At 39.4% G+C, this 18,756-nt stretch overlaps 1 protein-coding gene across 3 annotated transcripts; it reads right to left on the reverse strand.

Moving 5' to 3' along the window:
* Positions 1 to 729: 729 nt before the first annotated feature.
* LOC308195650 (embryonic protein UVS.2-like) lies at positions 730 to 18,659 on the reverse strand. Of its 3 annotated transcripts, none has more exons than XM_080593461.1 (11): positions 17,683 to 18,659; positions 14,184 to 14,208; positions 13,110 to 13,247; positions 11,591 to 11,708; positions 10,895 to 11,073; positions 7,618 to 7,699; positions 6,647 to 6,774; positions 4,754 to 4,869; positions 4,093 to 4,318; positions 2,846 to 2,964; positions 730 to 2,264 (listed from the first exon to the last, which is right to left on the reverse strand). In XM_080593461.1, the coding sequence occupies exons 1-11, from the start codon at positions 17,836 to 17,838 to the stop codon at positions 2,034 to 2,036; spliced, it is 1,518 nt and encodes a 505-aa protein (XP_080449587.1). In that variant the 5' UTR covers positions 17,839 to 18,659; the 3' UTR covers positions 730 to 2,033. The 3 variants fall into 3 exon arrangements, with proteins under 3 accessions (XP_080449587.1, XP_080449589.1, XP_080449588.1); XM_080593463.1 differs by lacking the exon at positions 17,683 to 18,659 and adding an exon at positions 16,848 to 17,671; XM_080593462.1 differs by lacking the exon at positions 17,683 to 18,659 and adding an exon at positions 14,361 to 15,602.
* Between the last annotated feature and the right edge of the window lie 97 nt (positions 18,660 to 18,756).

Here is an 18,756-nt window from a genome sequence, read left to right on the forward strand (position 1 = left end):
TGGAGACTGCTGGCAGGAAAGCAGAAAGTTTAGCAACAGAGGAAAACTGAAGCTTTTGATATCTGCAAAGGGGGTTGGGAGGTATTTTGGAGCATGTGTTCCAGTTAACATACATATCCACTAAGGAAAGCATTAACAAAGACCCCTAACATAACTGATGAAACATGGAACTTTCAGACTTCAATATTTAAAAGCCTTTGCTATGAAAGAGGGAACTTATAACATATTTCAGGCTGTATTCAGGAATGCATTTCTACATCAGTACCATTGAATTCATGTTTTCAAAATAAATGAGAGCGGAGCTTTTAGCCAGGCTGCATGCCCTTTGAGCTTACAGCTTGCCTGCAGGAAGGACTTGCTTAGAAATAAAGCACCCCAGCCCTGTCACATTCCCACATCTGAGAGTCCTAATTAATACTGTATTTCTAGGGACAAGTTGCAAAACTAATATTCCTATACATGGTACGTTGCTGCTTCACATGTTGTTCATACTCCTTTTCTGAATGCATGAACATCAAAAACATTGAACCTGGATGGCCTGATGTAGAACCCCACATCAGGCCACGGAAAGCGAATCTGAAATAGTACTCAAGTTCCAGTGAAAGCTGTCAGCATTGAATATTTAAAATAAGGACCCATTCAAGTTTGTATACAGTAACAATTGACATGGGGGTTGTACCTCCTCAAAAGTCAGACGCAGGTGGAAGAATTAGCTTTTGTTTCCAAAGCTGAGGTTAAGATCCCAGAACTTTATTCTCCCCTCTTCCATGAGCATAAAAAAACCTCCGTTCCAGGTTTGTACAGAGAACATATATCTAGAAGGAAATGAACTGTGTTGAACTGCAAGGCATACATTCTATGCTGACATACAAAAAGTTACTATCTTTGAGGTTGGGTTCTAGTTCTTCTGGGCTCTTCATGAGCAACAGTTGGCCCCCTTGCACAGCATGTCTTACTTTTGATAACAATAGAGGGAAGACTGTAGAGTTTGCATGCTGAGGTCCAATGTACTTAGGCAACCAAAGCCATATCTGACGGTTTTCACATGCTGAAGCTTGCTAAAAATAAACTAATTTGCCTTCTGGCTACAATACAGGTATAGCCCTCAGACACCGCTTCCAAATGACTTGCCACACAGCAAAAGGAGCATCTACCACATTCTACCATATCAACATTCTCTGTGTAAAAGCACAATAAGAGGAAGGCATTTTATTAGCAATGTAAGGAAACAGCAGTAATGACTATTCCCAGGTTCATCCCACAGCCATCCAGGCATCTTCCCCTTATTTCCTGAAGCCAGCTTGCATGTTAACTGTTCTGAGGTAAATCAATTAAAAAAGCAGGGAAGAAAAACCCCTTCCTTTTAATAGTGATGGTCAAGCCAGAAATAGAGTTCAATTTTCTCTCATGCTGCTGTTGTTACATCCTCCAAAAAAGGTGCCAGTCTGAACAGGAAGCCAAATAAAATGAAGTAAGAGTTTACATAGTCAGATGGGAGCTCATAGGAGCTACAGGTATTTGTTGCCTGGTTTGCATGATGCAGGCCAGCTCTAGACCCTTCAGTCCACAACTTATCAAATATTCTTCTGAGGGTAAAAAAAAAAAATAAAAAAATAAAAAAAAATAGAGCATAAAAAGCAAAGCATTACAGATCCTACAAAAAAAAAGTCAGTGTCATTCAAGATATTCTTGGCTGCCTTCCTGGCACTAGAAAAGCAAATTACCATTTTATACGTGCTCTTCACAAAGGCATAATTGCAGTAAGAACATTTATTTTAGCATCTTCCAGTTTGGGAAGCCAAATTCTGTAGCCATATTCATTTTTTTTGTTTTTTCGTTTTTTTTTTTTTTTTTAAGGCAGTTTCTAACATTATAAGTTATTGAGAATTGGCTTACATAGTTTGTTTTACTATTCCATTTGGTCATGTAACAACAGCAATGGGATTACAATAACAAAAAGCTTAGAGACTCTTGAAACAGTGGCTAGTTGGTCTCTTTCATTCTGCATTTTACATCTCCTGTTATGTACAGTACTACCTATGAAATGTATAACTCATCTTGAATCCGGGCAACTCCCAAACTGTATCACTGTGAAATTCAACCAGCACAAAATTCCCAGTGGAAGTGAAGTCTGCAACCTTCTCTGTCCCACAGTAAGGGCCAACTGCAGGTGATGTAGGTTGGCTTCCATCATGTATGAGCAAATAGTCGTAAACACATCTGTCATTATCTTCCAACTCAAAGAATAACATTTTAAGAGATATCTGGAGAAAATACAATGAAATCACTGTTTTCAGTTTATACCATTTTCTCTTACCCTTTGCATGTAACAAGCACAAATAGTCTAAATTCCTTATGTACAAGGCACTGTTTTCATTCTGTCTGCCACATCCTGATCTCATATTGTAATACAAATTAACAGCAACTAATTTGCTTAGTTCATTAGCATTTGGACTGAAAGGAGAAACAAGAGAGAAGACTGATCTTCTGTGCTTTAAATTCTTTTCTCAAGAAATACAAAAAACAGAACCTGTGCAATAATCTGGTTTTCTAGTGGGCACTCTTATCTAGAGATTATTCTTAGCAAAGCCAATAAAGTACAAACTAAATTCATAAAAGTCTCACAATATGTAAAGATTTTTCTTTGATGAATATCTCAAATACCAAGACCCAGCATAAGTTCTTAAACTGAATTTGTTTTCAGATTTTCACTCTGAAAATGCCTCCTCAATAAAAATAAAAATCCACCAAAACACAGCACACCATTACAGCTGTTGTTCTCCAAGGCAAAAAGAGATTCCGTTAGAGAACACTACTGGAACCAGCAAAAGAATCTGTGCCTTACCTTGTATCCTACTGGAGAACTGATGACCCAGAAACATGCTCGGTTTTTGGGGTATTTATTGGGGTAGTTTGGAGAGGTGATGACTCCATTTGAGTCTCTGAAAGTATCTCCACAATTCACTTAGTAGTAAAGGAGGAGAAACAAAGAAAGGCATATTAACACGTATTTTGACAGTAGAAAGTAGTAAGCTTGCTTGTACTCTTTTTTATTTTCTTCAAGCCAAGAGCGTGGTATTATGAAAATCTACTGCTGAAATAGTTTATTTCTTTGTGTTTGTATCAGCAAATATATTTGTATCAGCTGTACTAAAACAACAAAAAACTTTCCTGCTAAAATAACTTTGGAGGACAGGGAACAGCTGAATCTAAAGCTATACTAGTCTTATAATGAAATGTTACCACATTAGCATAGCATCCTAATGGGACTACCTTACTGCACTTCCAGAAAAGAATTAGGTTAAGTATTTGAGATTGCATTATTGAGCTAGTTCTAATGCAATCTAGAGATTACTCCATCAAGCCAAATGCAAAAAAAAAAAAAAAAAAAGTAAAAAATGATACTAGAAATGTACATCTTCAAATTATGTTTTAAAAAGTTTGCATCTTAAGTTGAAATAAGACAATAACAATAACCAGTTATTTGGTTCAATGCCTGTGACCTAAAATCACGTTGCAACACAACAGGATTTTATCCAGCAGTTCATAATGCATTCCTATTCTTGTAAAACAGGCACCCCTGAAGTGAATATGATAAGCACTGAGTGTCATGTGACATAAAAGCCTTTCATTTGGAAAGTGCAAGTTACGCAAAGTTAGTCTCTCTGGTTGCTTAAAACACCACAAAACCTTGAATAACATATGGCCCAGATCTTGGCTTTACTTCTCATTGGTGCTATTTCTCATGAAGTTCTGCAATCTATTTGCTATTTGCTTGCACTGCTCCTATTAGTTAGTCATTGCATTGTTTTTATTTAAATAAATTGTTATAAAGATGCAAGGAAGCCTAGCTCTGAGAAGAATGCAAATGGGTACTCAGGATTCCTAACATGACAACCATGCAATATCCTGTTTTGTCTCCTGCTAACCTTCAGCCCCATCATTGCCTAATCCTTTGTGTTAGTAATACCCACTGGGGATGTAAAGAATAACATGGAAAAACCTGCTCTGGTGTACATGCTTAAAGTTTCAGTTCTTCCATGCAAATACTATTTGTCCTGTTCTCCAAGCTCTGTAAAGGAGTGTTCATACCCCTGCTGTAGGAGGCTCTGAATCCTGTGGCTGTAATGGTCTCATCAGTTGCAAACTCTACCAGCATTGTAGATCCAGAAGAAACCATGGAAGGCAGCGGCCCCTTCCCACAGTATTTGTCCAGCAAGACAGGAGAATTCTTGCTGTTTCCATTGTAAACTTTTATATAGTCAGAAGAACAATCTGAGGAGGTTTGGAGATCAAAAGCCTCAAACTGCAGGAAAATCTTGAGAAACAAGAAAACAGATGTTGGGTTTACTGCTATACGCAGGGAAAGATTCAAACCATCTAACTTACGAAGTGAACTAGGAATTTCTGTTAATTTCACTATCCACATATCACAGAAATTTGACTTTCTGTATAACAAGGCCATAGAATTTCACCTAGTGTCCCTGCTACTGAGCCTCATAACAGATGTTTGACTATACCTTATTTTTAAAAAATCGCTTAATCCTAACTGGATAAAAATCAAGTTAAATAGTACATCTGATGGTCTTATAAAAAGTCTTATGAAAATTGTTGAGACTTTCTTTTCATTTACTATGTTACAGAATAAATGTCTTGGTCCCTCAAAAGAACTCCTAGATGCTAGTCATAATAATAAAATAATGCTGTGTAGTCCTGACACTGTGATTCAAAGCTTTCTCCTATTAAAAATTACCTTACTCCGACGGATGCGGATCAACCACAGGCAGTTGCTATTGTTTGGGTATGGGGATGGGTAATTGACAGAGGAGAACGAGCCTTTGGGTTTTGGCAACACAGAGCTACAGCAATCTGAAGGGAAGAACCAAACAATGCTGAAGAGAATGAAAACTGAACAAAAGTCTTCCAAAAACATCAGACAACTCTCTTCAATGATTATCATAAGTCAAGCTTGTAAAAAAAAAAAAAAAGATGCCTACAGTTGTGTTTATGTTCCTAGTTTAAAAACTATTCAAAAGCTGTGAGCAAACTAAAGCTACTTAAAAGGGTAATTAGCTGCTTCAGCTACTTTCTTTTTGAACGGGAGGGCTTCACTCACATATTTCACTTTACTAAGAAAAGCCCCGGATTTTTCATGAACTTGCTTAACCTCAACCAATAGCAGTTTCAATTACATCAGTGCATAAATTCCCATCAGCAAATGTTTGTGTATTCTTACGTGTATGCAAATTCAAGCTTAAAACCAGATTCTGCCAAAGCAGAGATAGGAACGGGCACTAGAGAAATACAGTAAAAGAGCACTGAAGTGAGGCTAGAGAGTTAGTGATTGGTATACAAAGTCTGATCTCATTGGCCTGTTGTCTTTCTATACATAGTCTTCATTAATTCATTATTTAACTCTCCAAACTACGAAATGTGAATAGATGACACGCAAACATAGGAACTTATGACATCTTTCCCTTGCTCTGTACTTTCCCTGAGACAACTGGACTTTTGTCATTTTCCACTTATGATAGTTTTTATTCATTTGTGGGTTTTGTTGTTTTTGGTTTAATCTATCTTTTCTTCCCAAATACACAGATCTAATTATGTAATTACATAATAATGGTATTGACGTGTGATTCACTCCCAGCCTCACTGTCAAGAATACATTATGAAGAAAACAATTAAGTACTTGTTATAGCTATCTTTGAGACCATGAGAGAGACAATTAAGTTGAAAACTTGTCTTTCTTGCAGTTAAACTGAGAAATCATCACTGAGAGGGTTTAATCTATACCTAAATACTCAGCTGAAGGAATGCTGATTCCTTCAGTTGATTATAAAGTTGATTCTATTGATTATTTAACTGAGCTCTAACACAATTCAGAGCAGAATCTGGTATGGTAATATTCAGACAGTAGTAATGTTTTCTACCGTTCTGGTGAAAACCAATTGAATAACATCTCAAAAATGTCAAATACTATATAATTCAATTAGCTTATGTACTGGGAGTCAGTGCAAAAACTGTGCATTGCAGGGGCATGTTCGGTGGTTTATTTAAATTGGTTTGTGCATCTCTGCTGAGGATTTCCTGCTCTAAAGGAATGTTAAGTATTTCTAGACCTTATGGTACCACACTGATGAGTAAGAAATTGACGGAGGCAAGGAAGTAGAAAACTACACAAAAAGCCAAGGGAATTCCCCTCAAACATGTTCTAATGAGCCATACTTTTAGCCCTGCAGTCAGATTTTAATTGAAAGAAATCATAAACCCACTGGCACTACTGATGAATATGACTGAACTTTAATCATGGCTGTTGATCACTCATATGCTTTGCAACCTTCAGAGTTTTCCTGAAGCAAGAATCTGACAGAGTTGGCTACCATGATCTCTCATGGATTTTGCTTTTGTCAAAGGGCAGGGACTAGGTCAGCATAGCTCAATGTAGTGAATTACTGAAAGCAAATTGTCTTTTACAAGAAGGCTGTATCTTGGCCACAGAGACAATTCTGTTCCACATACGTACCAGCACTCTTATAGGGCTAGGGGGAGATGTACTGTGGGCTGATTTCCTTTGGGGGATGTCTGATGGTGCCTACAGGCATCAGCTGGGTAAGGATTCACATGCCTATCTTCCTGCACTTACTGCACTTGTAGAGCTTGTTGATTTTAGCCACATCCAAGTTACTCAGCCCTTCTCTCTGCCCAATGGGTACTGAAGGGTTAGGGATGGGTACAATAGTTGGTTTCCCAGGAGTGCTGGAGAAATCATACCTGTAGAAATAAGGCACATTTCTAAATCACTTCTATTAAACAGTGACTAACTGCATGATCATGTTGATGAACCACACAGAATTTCAACGGGAAGGGGCAAGAACCTTCTCTAAAATCAGTTAACCTTCCGTGAAGAAAAACTGTGGCAACCAATTGGGCACAGTAATTGAAAGCAAGGAACAAAAAATGCATTGTCCTGAGAAGAGCTTTATCCAGTGCCCTGACAAAATGAACTACATCCCACCTTCATGATTCAAGAGGCAGAAGATCAACGATAGTTCTGTCACAGTTGCTAATTACCTGCTATCTGTGAGTTCCTGCCTCCTGATAAACAAGTTTTATTTCACTGTCTTGTTCAGAAGTTGTTTCTTGTTAGTGCAAAATACAGAAGATACATGCTACAGGCTCGTGCATTACAGAATAAATGCAGCCTTGGTGTTCCTGGATAAATAATTTTCAAAAGGCTGCCTACATCTTAATGATGTAATTTTTTTTTTCTCCTCTCTGCACCCATATATTGTTGACAAAATGATTACATTTAGAAGTAACTAGTTACAGCCCATCATAGACTTTGGAACTGCTTTAGCTCAGTGACTCAGACTTTGTAACATAGCCACGTCAAAGACCTCTAGCAAGAGACACTAGTACAGTGACAAAAAACATCGTTCTTTCATCTATCAATATCAACTTTGTTTTCCAGGAATACTGCTGCCAAAGTATACTCTCATAATTATATCTGTTAACTCAATTTTAAGTGAACAGCAAAAGTCATTCCCTGCACAGAGTAATTCCTTCTCCCTACATCTGAGCGCATCCTTTGAAAGGACACATCAAAAAACTTACGCGCCGTAGTGCATCACAGAAGAGTAGTCATAGGGAAGGCCCAGATTTTTGGACTTTACTTTTCCAAAGTTCCCTTGTTCCCCTGCAAGGTAAGAGAGCAACATTTCAATCAGAACAACATTACTGCTGTCAGACGCTGCCTGCTGTTATAATCAATATGACTGCTGTCAGACACCACTTGCTGTCATAAGACTTAACTTAGGATACAAATCATGAAGTTCTTACACACTTATTCTCATTGGATCTTGGATCTTCCAAAACAACTGGAACTGTCTGAAGCTCATGGTAGCCTATTTCCACTGAATCTGGTGGGTTTCAGAATATAAACTGAGGCAAATAAGAAGTCAAAGTTTCAATATAATCCACAAATCCAATTCCATTCTCCAAGGAAATGTATTAATCTGTCCACCTAATACATCTCTCCAACTTCTGATACAGAATGAGTGTAAGACCACAAAAGAAAGGGACCAGGTTTGCCTGTTACACCAAAGTTATCAGCTATGTTCTGGCTTTGTCTCTGGTCAAACCTGTCAGCAGTGACTCCAGCCAAGTGACACGACTTACATGAAGCAAGGGCACTCAGTAAGATCAGTTAGAAGCATTCTATCCAAATACAGCTGCTGAGCACCTCATCACTTCATCTGCTTAGCCTTAAAAACCACCTGTAAGAAAGCATTACATTGGTACAGGACTGGGGCCCAGAGGCAGACTAGAATTCATTTCCCCTTGCATTAATTCTCTAGGTTAGACACTGAAGCTAGTTATCAAGGCTCCCGGGACAGTCATGGGAGAGAGAAAGAAGCACAGTCAGAGGGAGCTTCATCCCATTTTAATACGAAGGCACCTATTTTCTCTACATTGACTAGACACCCTTTGAATTTCACCCTGGGTCTCTTGTCCATAAGACAGGTAAGCAATATCAGAGCAGAGAGCTGAATGCAGTCAACCTAGCCTTGAGGTTAAATGCCCTAACCACTAAGCACTCCCTCCCAGTTCAACATCTGTACCTTCATTATTATAACTAGTGGTTTGTAAACAAACCATCTGGACAAGAGTTCAGCATTGGACACTTATCAGAAGATCATCCTATCTGACTCTTGAGTTTGCACAACTTGGCTGGCAAACTTGCAATCAGAGCCAGTCTCTTCCAGTAATATCCATCAGTGCTGGTCCCAGTGAGGGCTAGGAAACGCAAAAAGAAACTTCAAAATCCTAAATTATACAAGATTTGGGAATAAACGTGACTTTGGAGCTTTTCGTAGCCCAAAAACTCAGTGAAAGCTCAAACTGGTTCTCATCAGCACTGGCTTTCCCTACTATTAGGTTTTTATCTCTGTTCCTCTTATCTACAATACTGATTCCAGAAGAGCACAGTTCAAATGCAGTGAAACATTTAAACATATGGCTACTGTTTAGTATGTATGTGCTTTGCTGAACAGTTTTATTAAAAAAGGAGTTAACACCAGCCTGGCTGGACAGAGGTGCTGCCAGCAAACTAGTATCTGCCTCATCACACGCTAGAGAGATCTAGATGTCCAGACCTGCACAAATGTAGGAACTTAACCGATTTTCTCCACTAAAAAAATCTACCTCTGCCAGAATCTAAGTGTGATGATTCAGAAGACTGAAAAGGAAGCTCTGGCTGAAGGCTATGAGTACAGTTTTGTTCCCAAGAAGTTTGTGAAAAAACAAGCTGAGTTTCAAGTAGCTCAGTGGACAGTATTTTGTCGAAACAGAGAATTAGGATGGCTTCCAAGGTGAACTGAGGGGTAAAAACAAACCCAAAACATGTAATGTAGTAATGCAGTCTTTGCAAGAGAAAAGCAGATTATGTGGAAGAACTGAGAACCTACAGAATGTCTTGGGGTCTAGTTCTGCACCACTGAGGTCAGGGGAATCTCTGCCATCAGCACTGTTAGCAGCGTATTTTTATGGAAGATGTAGACTAGCAGCCTTTATGAACATGACTGTCTTTTGATTTCCCCTGCATATCTTTGCCTTTTTTTTCCTCCCAACAGGGCTTCTGTTGCACACACTGCCTTCTGCCTCCCTTGTCACATCAGTCTTCTCAGTCCCCACTCCCGGTGAATGCTGTTAAAACACTGAAGATATCCCCCTTTTTGCATAGTCTTGTCTTCCTCTCCTTTTCTCCCCTTTCATCCTTTCAACGATACTGTGCCCGAATCAGAGCTTGGTTACATCTGTGTACTTTAGGGATGATGACATCTGAACCTGTAGATTTCCTCCTGCAAAACTGGTGTAAGATTTTACTTATATCTTGTATCTTTGGTACAACTTTGTTTTTAACTCCTCTTTCCTAGCACATCCTCTACTTTTCAAAATGATGCACTCTTCTTATACAACAACAGCATAGAATTTATATCAAAATTATACTGTAACACTCAAAATGAAGCCTAAATAAAGAACAGTACAAATGGAATTCACTTAGGATATCATGGGAATAGCTGAAAAAAGTTTGGAGAACAGTGTGTTAGGAATTTGCAATAAAAACAATCAAGTTCCTTCTGGAGAAAATAGATATACTCAATTTTCCAATGCCAGCTGAAAATATCTTATTTGCTGAAAAGGCATTTTAGAATCTGTTATTCAATTATCCAGTCTCATTTATTATTCTTTATTTTCTATAATTTATTAAATACGCTATTATTTTATTACAAATGCAAGTTGTCCAGCTCTTACAGCTGTCAGAAGAATGGTTCTTTCAATCCTTTCTTCCCCTGCTTTCATCCTCTGTATCACTTTCTCACTTTCCTTTCCCTAGGACGTCCTACCATTCTCTTCCCTCCTTTCCTTAGAGCCAGGAGCTCTATATATACCCCATTTTCTCAGTACATAGATCATGGGCACACCCCCAAACTATTTCTTTTGCATTCCTTTCCCTAAATAACATTTCACGTGTTTCCCGTGCTACGAATTTACCAGTCCTGATTGTTCCTCATTGCTCCTTCTCATGGCAGAGAGAAGGATTATTTGCTCTTCAAGGAGAAAATTTGAGTCCTTCCTCTTGTGTCACGCTGATCCCAGGATTTCCCACATGCTGGTGGCTGCATGGGCTTTCGTTCTCTGTACATCAAGTCTTGTGTTCTCATCCACATTTTAGACTACGCGCCTTCCTCTTACTGCTAATGCCAAAACTTCTGCTGCAATTCAGCCAGCTGCTAGTGATTATTTGCATTGCTATTCTCAGAAGAAACATTCACGTATAGTGAATGTGTTTTTCTCAAAGTGTTTTTCTCTTAAGATTTAGTGGACCTACCTGCCATAATGTGTTCCCACACAATCTTGACAAACTTGTCCCGATCGCTCCGTGCCTGTTCATGGATGAAACCCAGCGCATGGTTCATTTCATGCTGAATTGCTCCTTTATCCATACAGCCATTTTTCATCAGGCCAACTGCTTGACGACCTCCAATTTTTCCAAAGTAAGACCAGCAGCTAAAAATAGGCAATCAATATTAGGCAATGGTTGCATTCAGCAAATACAAAGAAATACATATACTGATTAAACCACCAAGGGCCTCCAGATGTGCAGCCACAGAAAGGGACTCAAATAGTCACCGGTGTGAGATACCTTGCCTACTGAAAGCTGCCAAACTGAAACCGCAGAGGGAGAAATAGTCTTTGTGATAAATTTTAAAACAGTAAAATGACTTTATCAAACTTAGATGAAGCAATTCAAGTAGTTAAGCAAAGAACCTGAAAGAATTATACTTCTTTCTAAATTTTCTCAACAATTATATCCCATTATATTTAATTAAGTACATGCACTTATTTCTGCAGCCTATTAGGTTATATAACTGCCAGTATATCTAAAGAAAAATGAAAAATTGCACCTGCTCTCTCAGTCTTGACTCTTAGGATAAAAAGGGCAATTACTTAAATTCAGACCAAAACAAAAAAGAAGCTGAAAGACCTTTTGGGTGCTTCCAGACCCCGGAGACAGGGAGCTTACCTCTGCCCATGTTCAACATACACATAGTCTGTTTCAGTAGTACGATTTACAAACTTGACACAGGTCAACGTGGAGACCTCTTGTAGAGCATCAGCAATCCAAGACCTCTCTGTCAATGCTAGAACGAGAAAGGGCCCAGGAAAGGTTTTCTGTTGTTAGTTAATCAAAAATAAGGTGTGTTAACAGGGTGCATTCCCCAAAATCTCTACAGCACTCTTTACATTTTTATCATACAAGTATAATCAGAAAAGGCACACAGCCTTCAGAGATCTTCAAGCTGATTAGACTTTGAAGTTGATAGAATTGTTAAGGTTGTTACAGCCAGCCCTCATGCCTTCCACTGCAGGTAGCTATGGGGTGATGGAAAGCAGAAGACTGACATCGTTTTCTCTGTTTAGACAGAGCAAAAGAAAATGAAGTTTCAGATATAAATAATTGGATTAGAATATCCCAGATGAGCCATCTGACCTTAATTAAGCATGGAAAAAACAGCTTGTTTATCAGAGGTAATGAATGTCTGCCACACACCCCTCGAAACCATTTGAGACAGCGTTCGGAAGCTCAGAAGCTCACTGTTTCTATTCAGGTACCAAATATAGATGGGAGTGTTTATCTGCTTTTGAACGTTTTGGCTTCCTCAATTATGAATCATCTACGACTATCTTTTATCTTAATTTCCTCATCTTTAAAGCGTGGAGAGAATGAGGCAGAGAGAATGACTCTTCCCTAACCACAAGACCACGTGCTGCAGCTCTGGAAGCACACAGGGAGAGAAGCAGCCTAGATAGGACTGGGCTTTCCTTACCCAAAATGAAAACACAAAGATTCCCTTTCACCAGGAATGGGAATCAGGCCCAGACTGTATTTTGTTTCCATACCAGTTTCCCTCAGAGATCTTTTTAAAAGGGTCTCTGTGAAAGCTGATGGAGGACACACACAGCCAATGTGAAACCTTCTGGAACAAAATTTTCTAGATTAAGGCATCCTGCAGCATTTTCTATTCAGACAGATCTATTGACTGACCCCAGGGGAAAAAATGAAGAAAAATATCTAAGGAGTTTTTCTTCATGTTTGCCTCCACAGCATTTCCAATGCAGGAATGTTTATTTCTCTGAGATATTTGAAAGAAAAATCGTAGTGTTCAATAAAGTGCTTCTAGTGGTAATTTCGTGAAACACACTCATAATGTGAACAAATTACATTTTTTCATCTATATTTGCTAAATACCAAAGTGCACTGTAGCTAGCATTTGTAGCATTAAAACTAGTATTTGGAATTAAAATAAACTGGTATTTATATAACAAGTACTGCCCAAGTAACCACATTTAGTGTTTATGCCTAAAATATTTGGAGTCTTTGCCACAATCATAGGGCCAAGAGAATAGCAGAAGAGACATGTTGCTAATTTCACATTTGGACTAAGATTCCGTTCAGTGCATGACACAAAACTATAAAATAACAGAACATACAGACCAGAAGATCAATGCTAACTTTACAGCATCCATATGCATACACTTACAGAAATCGGAAGAGATGTTAACAGGAACCTTGACTAGTCCATCTTGTGACTTGGGCCATAAACAACTCTCACAGTTAATAGCACTGCGTTGTGCTCTTCTCAAGAGGATGTCTCCTTCATGCACAGCTATTTCACTGTCTGCCAGATGAAGAAAATGAACATGCAAGGCACTTAAAAGGCAAATAGAAGTACAAAAGGGAGGTAAAAGGTATGCACTAACCAAGTTTTTGTATGTTTGAAAACTTTTTCCACTGAAGTTTATTTTTCAGTAATTTGAAAAAGGGTTAGTGAATTAAGACTGAGTCTAGCATACATAGTGTGCTAAAACTGGTTAGGCCTCCATTTTTTTCTGGATAAGAAACACTGATATTAGTATAGGTGTCATAGTGCAGCTGTAATCAGAGCAGTGACTACATATATTTTAACTTAAGGAGCTTTGGGAGCCCTTCAGAGTGGAAGGCTGAGTACCATAAGTTATGTATATTATATATAATGTTCTCTTCATTAGAGCTTGTGGAACTAAAGAAATCATAAGTGATCTCTGAAAAAAATGGGATGAATCATACAAAATAATAGACTATTTCTATCATGCATATGGAATGCACGCTAGCTATTAATTTCCAGGTTAACTGTTAATTTGACATAAGATATTGCAACGTGCTCATCAGTTCTGACGCTGAAATACCTGGCATATGTTTCTCACAGGCAAGAGCTGTTGGTTATTACATTAAAAACATACAATGCCTTGGGTACAGAAGAGAGGGAAGTGACTTATGTCACACAGCAAAGAAATCAAAGTCAAAAGTATTCTGATTTGTTGAGGCTACATGTGGAAAAGAACATTCCGTATAATAATTACTCAATAATTCTTCTTAATTTCTTTATTGTGACAGTATAAAATAATCAAACTGACTGTAACTTTAAAACACATCTGAAATCTGTGAATTATTTTCCACTGATGCTGGAAAACATTTTCAAAGAGAAAAATATACAAAATCATGAGAATAAGGTATAGAGAAGCAACCCGCCACCAAAAACTGCTGTTATTTATAGAGTAATTACAGTTGAACTCACCTAAGTCATTGTTTCTTGTAGCTATCTGCAAAAGAAAAAGTATATCTTTTTACACATGCTTATCTCCGTAGCAGAAAAATTCTATAATGCAGAATCACAGCAGTAAAAATGTATAACTAATTTCAAGACAGCAACTGAGCAGCATTAAGATCTTAGCATCTCAGAGCAGGGACACACCTGAACAGGCTTACTTAGTACGAAGTTACAGAGAAATGCTAATTGACTTGGCAGAAGAAAATACTTCATCTTCAAGTTTCTGAGATGATCTTCTTTGCTCTGCAGCTCAGTGCTCAAAGCTGTGGTTAGCTTACTTGGGACAAGTTTTATGGGAAAGCTGCTGTTAACAAGTGTAACAAAGTTAGACAACAAGTAGTAGTTCCACAAAATAAACAAGCTGCGGGACCTCAAGAGAATTGCCAGGCTCTCATTTCTTATTTATCTTCAGAGAAAACAGAGGAAGTGGAGCAATAGGAAAGAAAATCCAGCAACCTTGAAGTGACTCATCTTTAAGAAGAACCCATGAGCCGCTGCAAACTCCCTCGCTGCTGACCTAGGGACAGGATATCTGGCAGCAGTCTGTTTACAGCAGAACTGAATGTCAAGGAACTCTTTGATCCATCCATACTGACTACCTGTCCTAGAAACTCCTTTGCTTGCTGCCAGGAGCCACCTCGCTCTGTAGAGAGCAGCTGTCAGCTTGGTGCCTGCATGCACAGCTCTCAGCCAGGCATTGCTGGCCAGGAGCACTGAAAATGTGTTGGGGCTAGAGCAGAACTGAGTGTTAGTTGGCTCCCCCCACCCAGTACCTCATCATGCGATATAGTCATCACTGGCAGTGACTGTCTTTTGTAAAACCACTAGCTCCCTGCGTTTTGCCTTCCCACCTCTGTGACACCCTCGTTCTTTTGATGACCAGGATTGAAAGAAGCCTAGAAAGATGGGCAACACTAAATACTAGAAAAGGAGCACCGTAAGAGCAAGCCACGCAGTGGGGACATTTGTATTGAAACCATATGACCACCACAGGCAGACAGATGTTGCTTTCTCATCCAAGCTTCAGTCTCTGTGCAAATATCTGTTGCTATAGAAAAACCTAAGGATGTGCTGCAACGGATCTTTAGGTAGCAAAGAAGAAAAACATGAATTTTGCCTTTGCAGACGATTCCAAGGAATCTACATGGTTCACAGCAGGATTTGGTAGAGGGCACCCTTCCAGATAGACAAATGGGCTGCTCCTTAGTTTTAATATCAACTAAAATCTTTCTAGCAAAATTCTTAAATAAAGCCTTGCTACAAATATTTTAATTTTACCATTTTGATAGTTTTCTCCTAAACTTTCTGAAGTATTCTATGTTTCTGTGACTTCCAGAATTCATCTAGTTATAATTTCCACATGGAATATACTGCAATAAAGTGCAAGCATAAAGGACCCTTCTTGCCCTTGGCTGATGAAACTCAGAAGCCCTTATTAGTTTGTTACACTGGTAGCCAGAGGTCTTCCTGTACAATTCCAAGCAACCTCAGTGTCTACTCAAGAATCAGGTGAAAAAAAGGCAGGGGGACTCAGAGGAACACATTTCTACTGCTACACATCACAGAACGACCGGGGAGAGAACGAAAGTTATTAGACAATAAAAGCAAGAGAAAAAGACCAGATCACTTTGCAGAGCCTGAAGCTGGGTCAATCCAGGTGGGACAGAAAGGCCCTTTGAAATCCTGCCATGCGTTTTTACATATCCATTCCAGGCAAGGCTGTATGTAGTACCTTACTGACTCCAGTTGTAGACCACAGACCAAAGTAACCCGAGTCAGGAGACGTACTGTTGCTTATTTCATTTTCCTGACTGCCAGAAAGAATTGGGTATTTCTAAAGGCTACTTAATAGCTGAAAGTCTTAGATCACCTCCTGACTTAATGCATTATCAGCAGTTGTCTTGTAGATACAAATTTCCTTTTTGATGCTGCTTGTCCATATTATCTAACTTTGTGTCTCTTTTGATATTCTGCCAGAATTTTCAGGTCCAAAAACTTGAAGATTATCTATCCAAACAATTTGACTACACACATGTAATTTGTGTTCTTTCTCCTGTGTGCCCTCCTTTTTTTCTTACACCATCTTTTGACACGTCCTTCTTAGCCATGCTGTCCTTGAGCTGCCAAGTACTTTATCACTGCCATTTGTTAAAAATTTTATTTTGTTTATCACATTCTTAATGATTTTTGTTTAGTTTCACCTTCGCTCCACAACAGAGAATAAGCAATGAACCAGAGAGGACTGACTAGCCTATCGCTTCCCCTGTTTCTGGTAAAATCTAATCTGAAACCAAATCTGACCTGAAACCACAAACAACTGCAAACATCTTCCAAATGCTTTGCTTTATTCAAAAGTCGTTCTTCGGGCACATAATAGAAGTCCTGATCTAATGCTGCTCTCTAGTGGCTTGCCATTTGTGTAAGTGGGACATTTTTTCAGGAAAAGGTGAGGAACTCCCTATCATCACACATAACCTGTTCACTCCTTTGTTTCCATTTATACAGCTTAAAACAGTAGCTGCTTCCTGCAGAAAAAGCTTGTGACTATGTATGCTGACAAGTGATACATCAGTTTTGGCCCTGTCTCAGAACTTCATTTTAGCATTTAAAGCTTTTTACTTCACTACTCACCTTCTCCATATACTTTATTTTAAACCCTGGGATTGATTTTATTGATGAGTCCTCCTAAAAGCTTTTGGAAAGTTTATACTATAGATCCCAAATACTCTTCTGACATCACATAAGTTCCACCTTGACTTCATGATATAGGTCATCTGCACCCTTCCCTCATACATCTTGAGTGCAAACCAAAACAAATTGGCAAAAAAGGAGCACCAGGAGGAGGGCTGCTCCATAAGGGGGCTCACTGTAACCCACACCCCCAGCACAGGCAGCAGCCACACTAATTACAGCACAGCCTCACAATACCTGAGCACAGCAGGGGTGGGCAGACAATGCAGCCCATGGGCAAGGCCAAACAAGTTAAATTACATCCAGAGTCCACCCACAAACAAAAGACAGTATTAAGGCTAAAGACAAAAATACATAGGTGCAAATTCCAGCAAGGAGACCAAGAGCAGAGTAGAAATAAGCACTCCTACAACATAGCCTAAACAGAGAGCAAGGGCCCTGGCCAGAGGTTAAATGGAGCCCTGGGCCGATGGCAGAGACTGTGGGTGGAGGCCCCAGGTGGGGCTGGTTGGGGGATCCCTGCATCCCTAGTGTGGACTGTCCAGGGAACAAAACTGCAGGTTAGATAACTACATTCTCAGGATCACCTGCTGGATCATCACTGACTTCTTCAGAGCCATGTTGACTCAGCCTCGACATGATATTCATCCCTGTGTCTGCTGCTTCTGTTTTCCTTCTATATTTCTTCTAACCATGGTGTGTGAGCCAGCACAGGCAAGCAGCAGAAACAACTGCAGACCCACAGCTGAAACACACGTAGATTTATTTTTTTTACCTTGCCAGCCAGGGGTTCCCCGAAGCAACACCCAGGAGAGACACAGGCACCACCAAGCTCGGTCCATACTAGAGGGTCGCTGACCTGCAGTGGGTTCGTGCAGGCATGCTTTACCACCATGCGGTGATCTTCACTGTGCTTTTTGATCTTCTCCATACCAAGGCAGGGAGATAAGCATGTCTGATAGGACACCTCCAAATCTACCAAATACCTATGTGACTTATACACAGATGTGCTACTTGTCAAACACACAGAGGACGAACAGTAATAGGTATGATATATGCGTTGTCCTACATTACTACCCCCCAGGCTTTATGTGTTCCCAGTTGCAAGGTTACTTATCATATTTACAATCCCCCTTGCCAATCTTTTGTTTTCATCCCATTCTCTTCACCAGTCTTCTGGTTGGTGGAGATATCCCATGGGTTACCCCAGGATAACCCGCTCCTCCCAAACCCAGGTATTCAAGAAATACAATCACTCATCCTGGATCCTTTTAAAAGTCCGACTGCACTTTCCCATGGCTTGGGCACAGTGGGACTTGAGCAGCAGTTACCCACTTCGCTCAGCAGCTCAGCAGTTTCATAGGAGAGCTGCCTTAAAACTCCTGAATGAGCATTGTCTGATATTTCCTCGGATTCAGCTCCTGTAAGGAATGATCAGGTCAGGAACATTCCTGTCCTGCTTTGTAGTCAGTGTCAGCCTCAGGAACACACTGCTTTTCTGCAATAACCTTATCTTCCCTGAGAGCCCCTTTTATGTCTTGCTTACATATCGATTCTGTCAACTTTGATAAACTGCCATTTATTTTTTAAAAATATTGTAGTTATTACATTTTTACATGCACTGTATGTTTCCACTTGTCAGAGCTTCAGACATCTTCCGCTTTTTATTTCTACTGCTCCCCATGTCTAGGCATGATTGCTGCCTTTTACAATGTCTAGTATACATACGTTTTATTTCTCCCTCAAGTATGTCATTTTCTTGCCATTTACAAGTTTTTATCCTTTTGGTTGCTTGTTTTATCTAACTTTTTTCTTTTATGGAGTTAACAGGTTTAAAATGTCACGTTAC

The sequence above is a fragment of the Anser brachyrhynchus genome (assembly GCF_964034855.1).
Source record: "Anser brachyrhynchus genome assembly, chromosome: 5".
In the NCBI taxonomy this organism is placed as follows: domain Eukaryota; kingdom Metazoa; phylum Chordata; class Aves; order Anseriformes; family Anatidae; genus Anser; species Anser brachyrhynchus.

Coding starts and splice junctions, on each gene's coding strand:
- LOC308195650 (XM_080593461.1), bottom strand. CDS start 17,838: ATGGAGAAGATCAAAAAGCACAGTGAAGATCACCGCATGGTGGTAAAG. Junction 11,074..11,590: donor TATGTTGAACATGGGCAGAG/GTAAGCTCCCTG, acceptor GCCTATTTTTAG/CTGCTGGTCTTACTTTGGAA. Junction 4,319..4,753: donor TCCGCATCCGTCGGAGTAAG/GTAATTTTTAAT, acceptor TTGTTTCTCAAG/ATTTTCCTGCAGTTTGAGGC.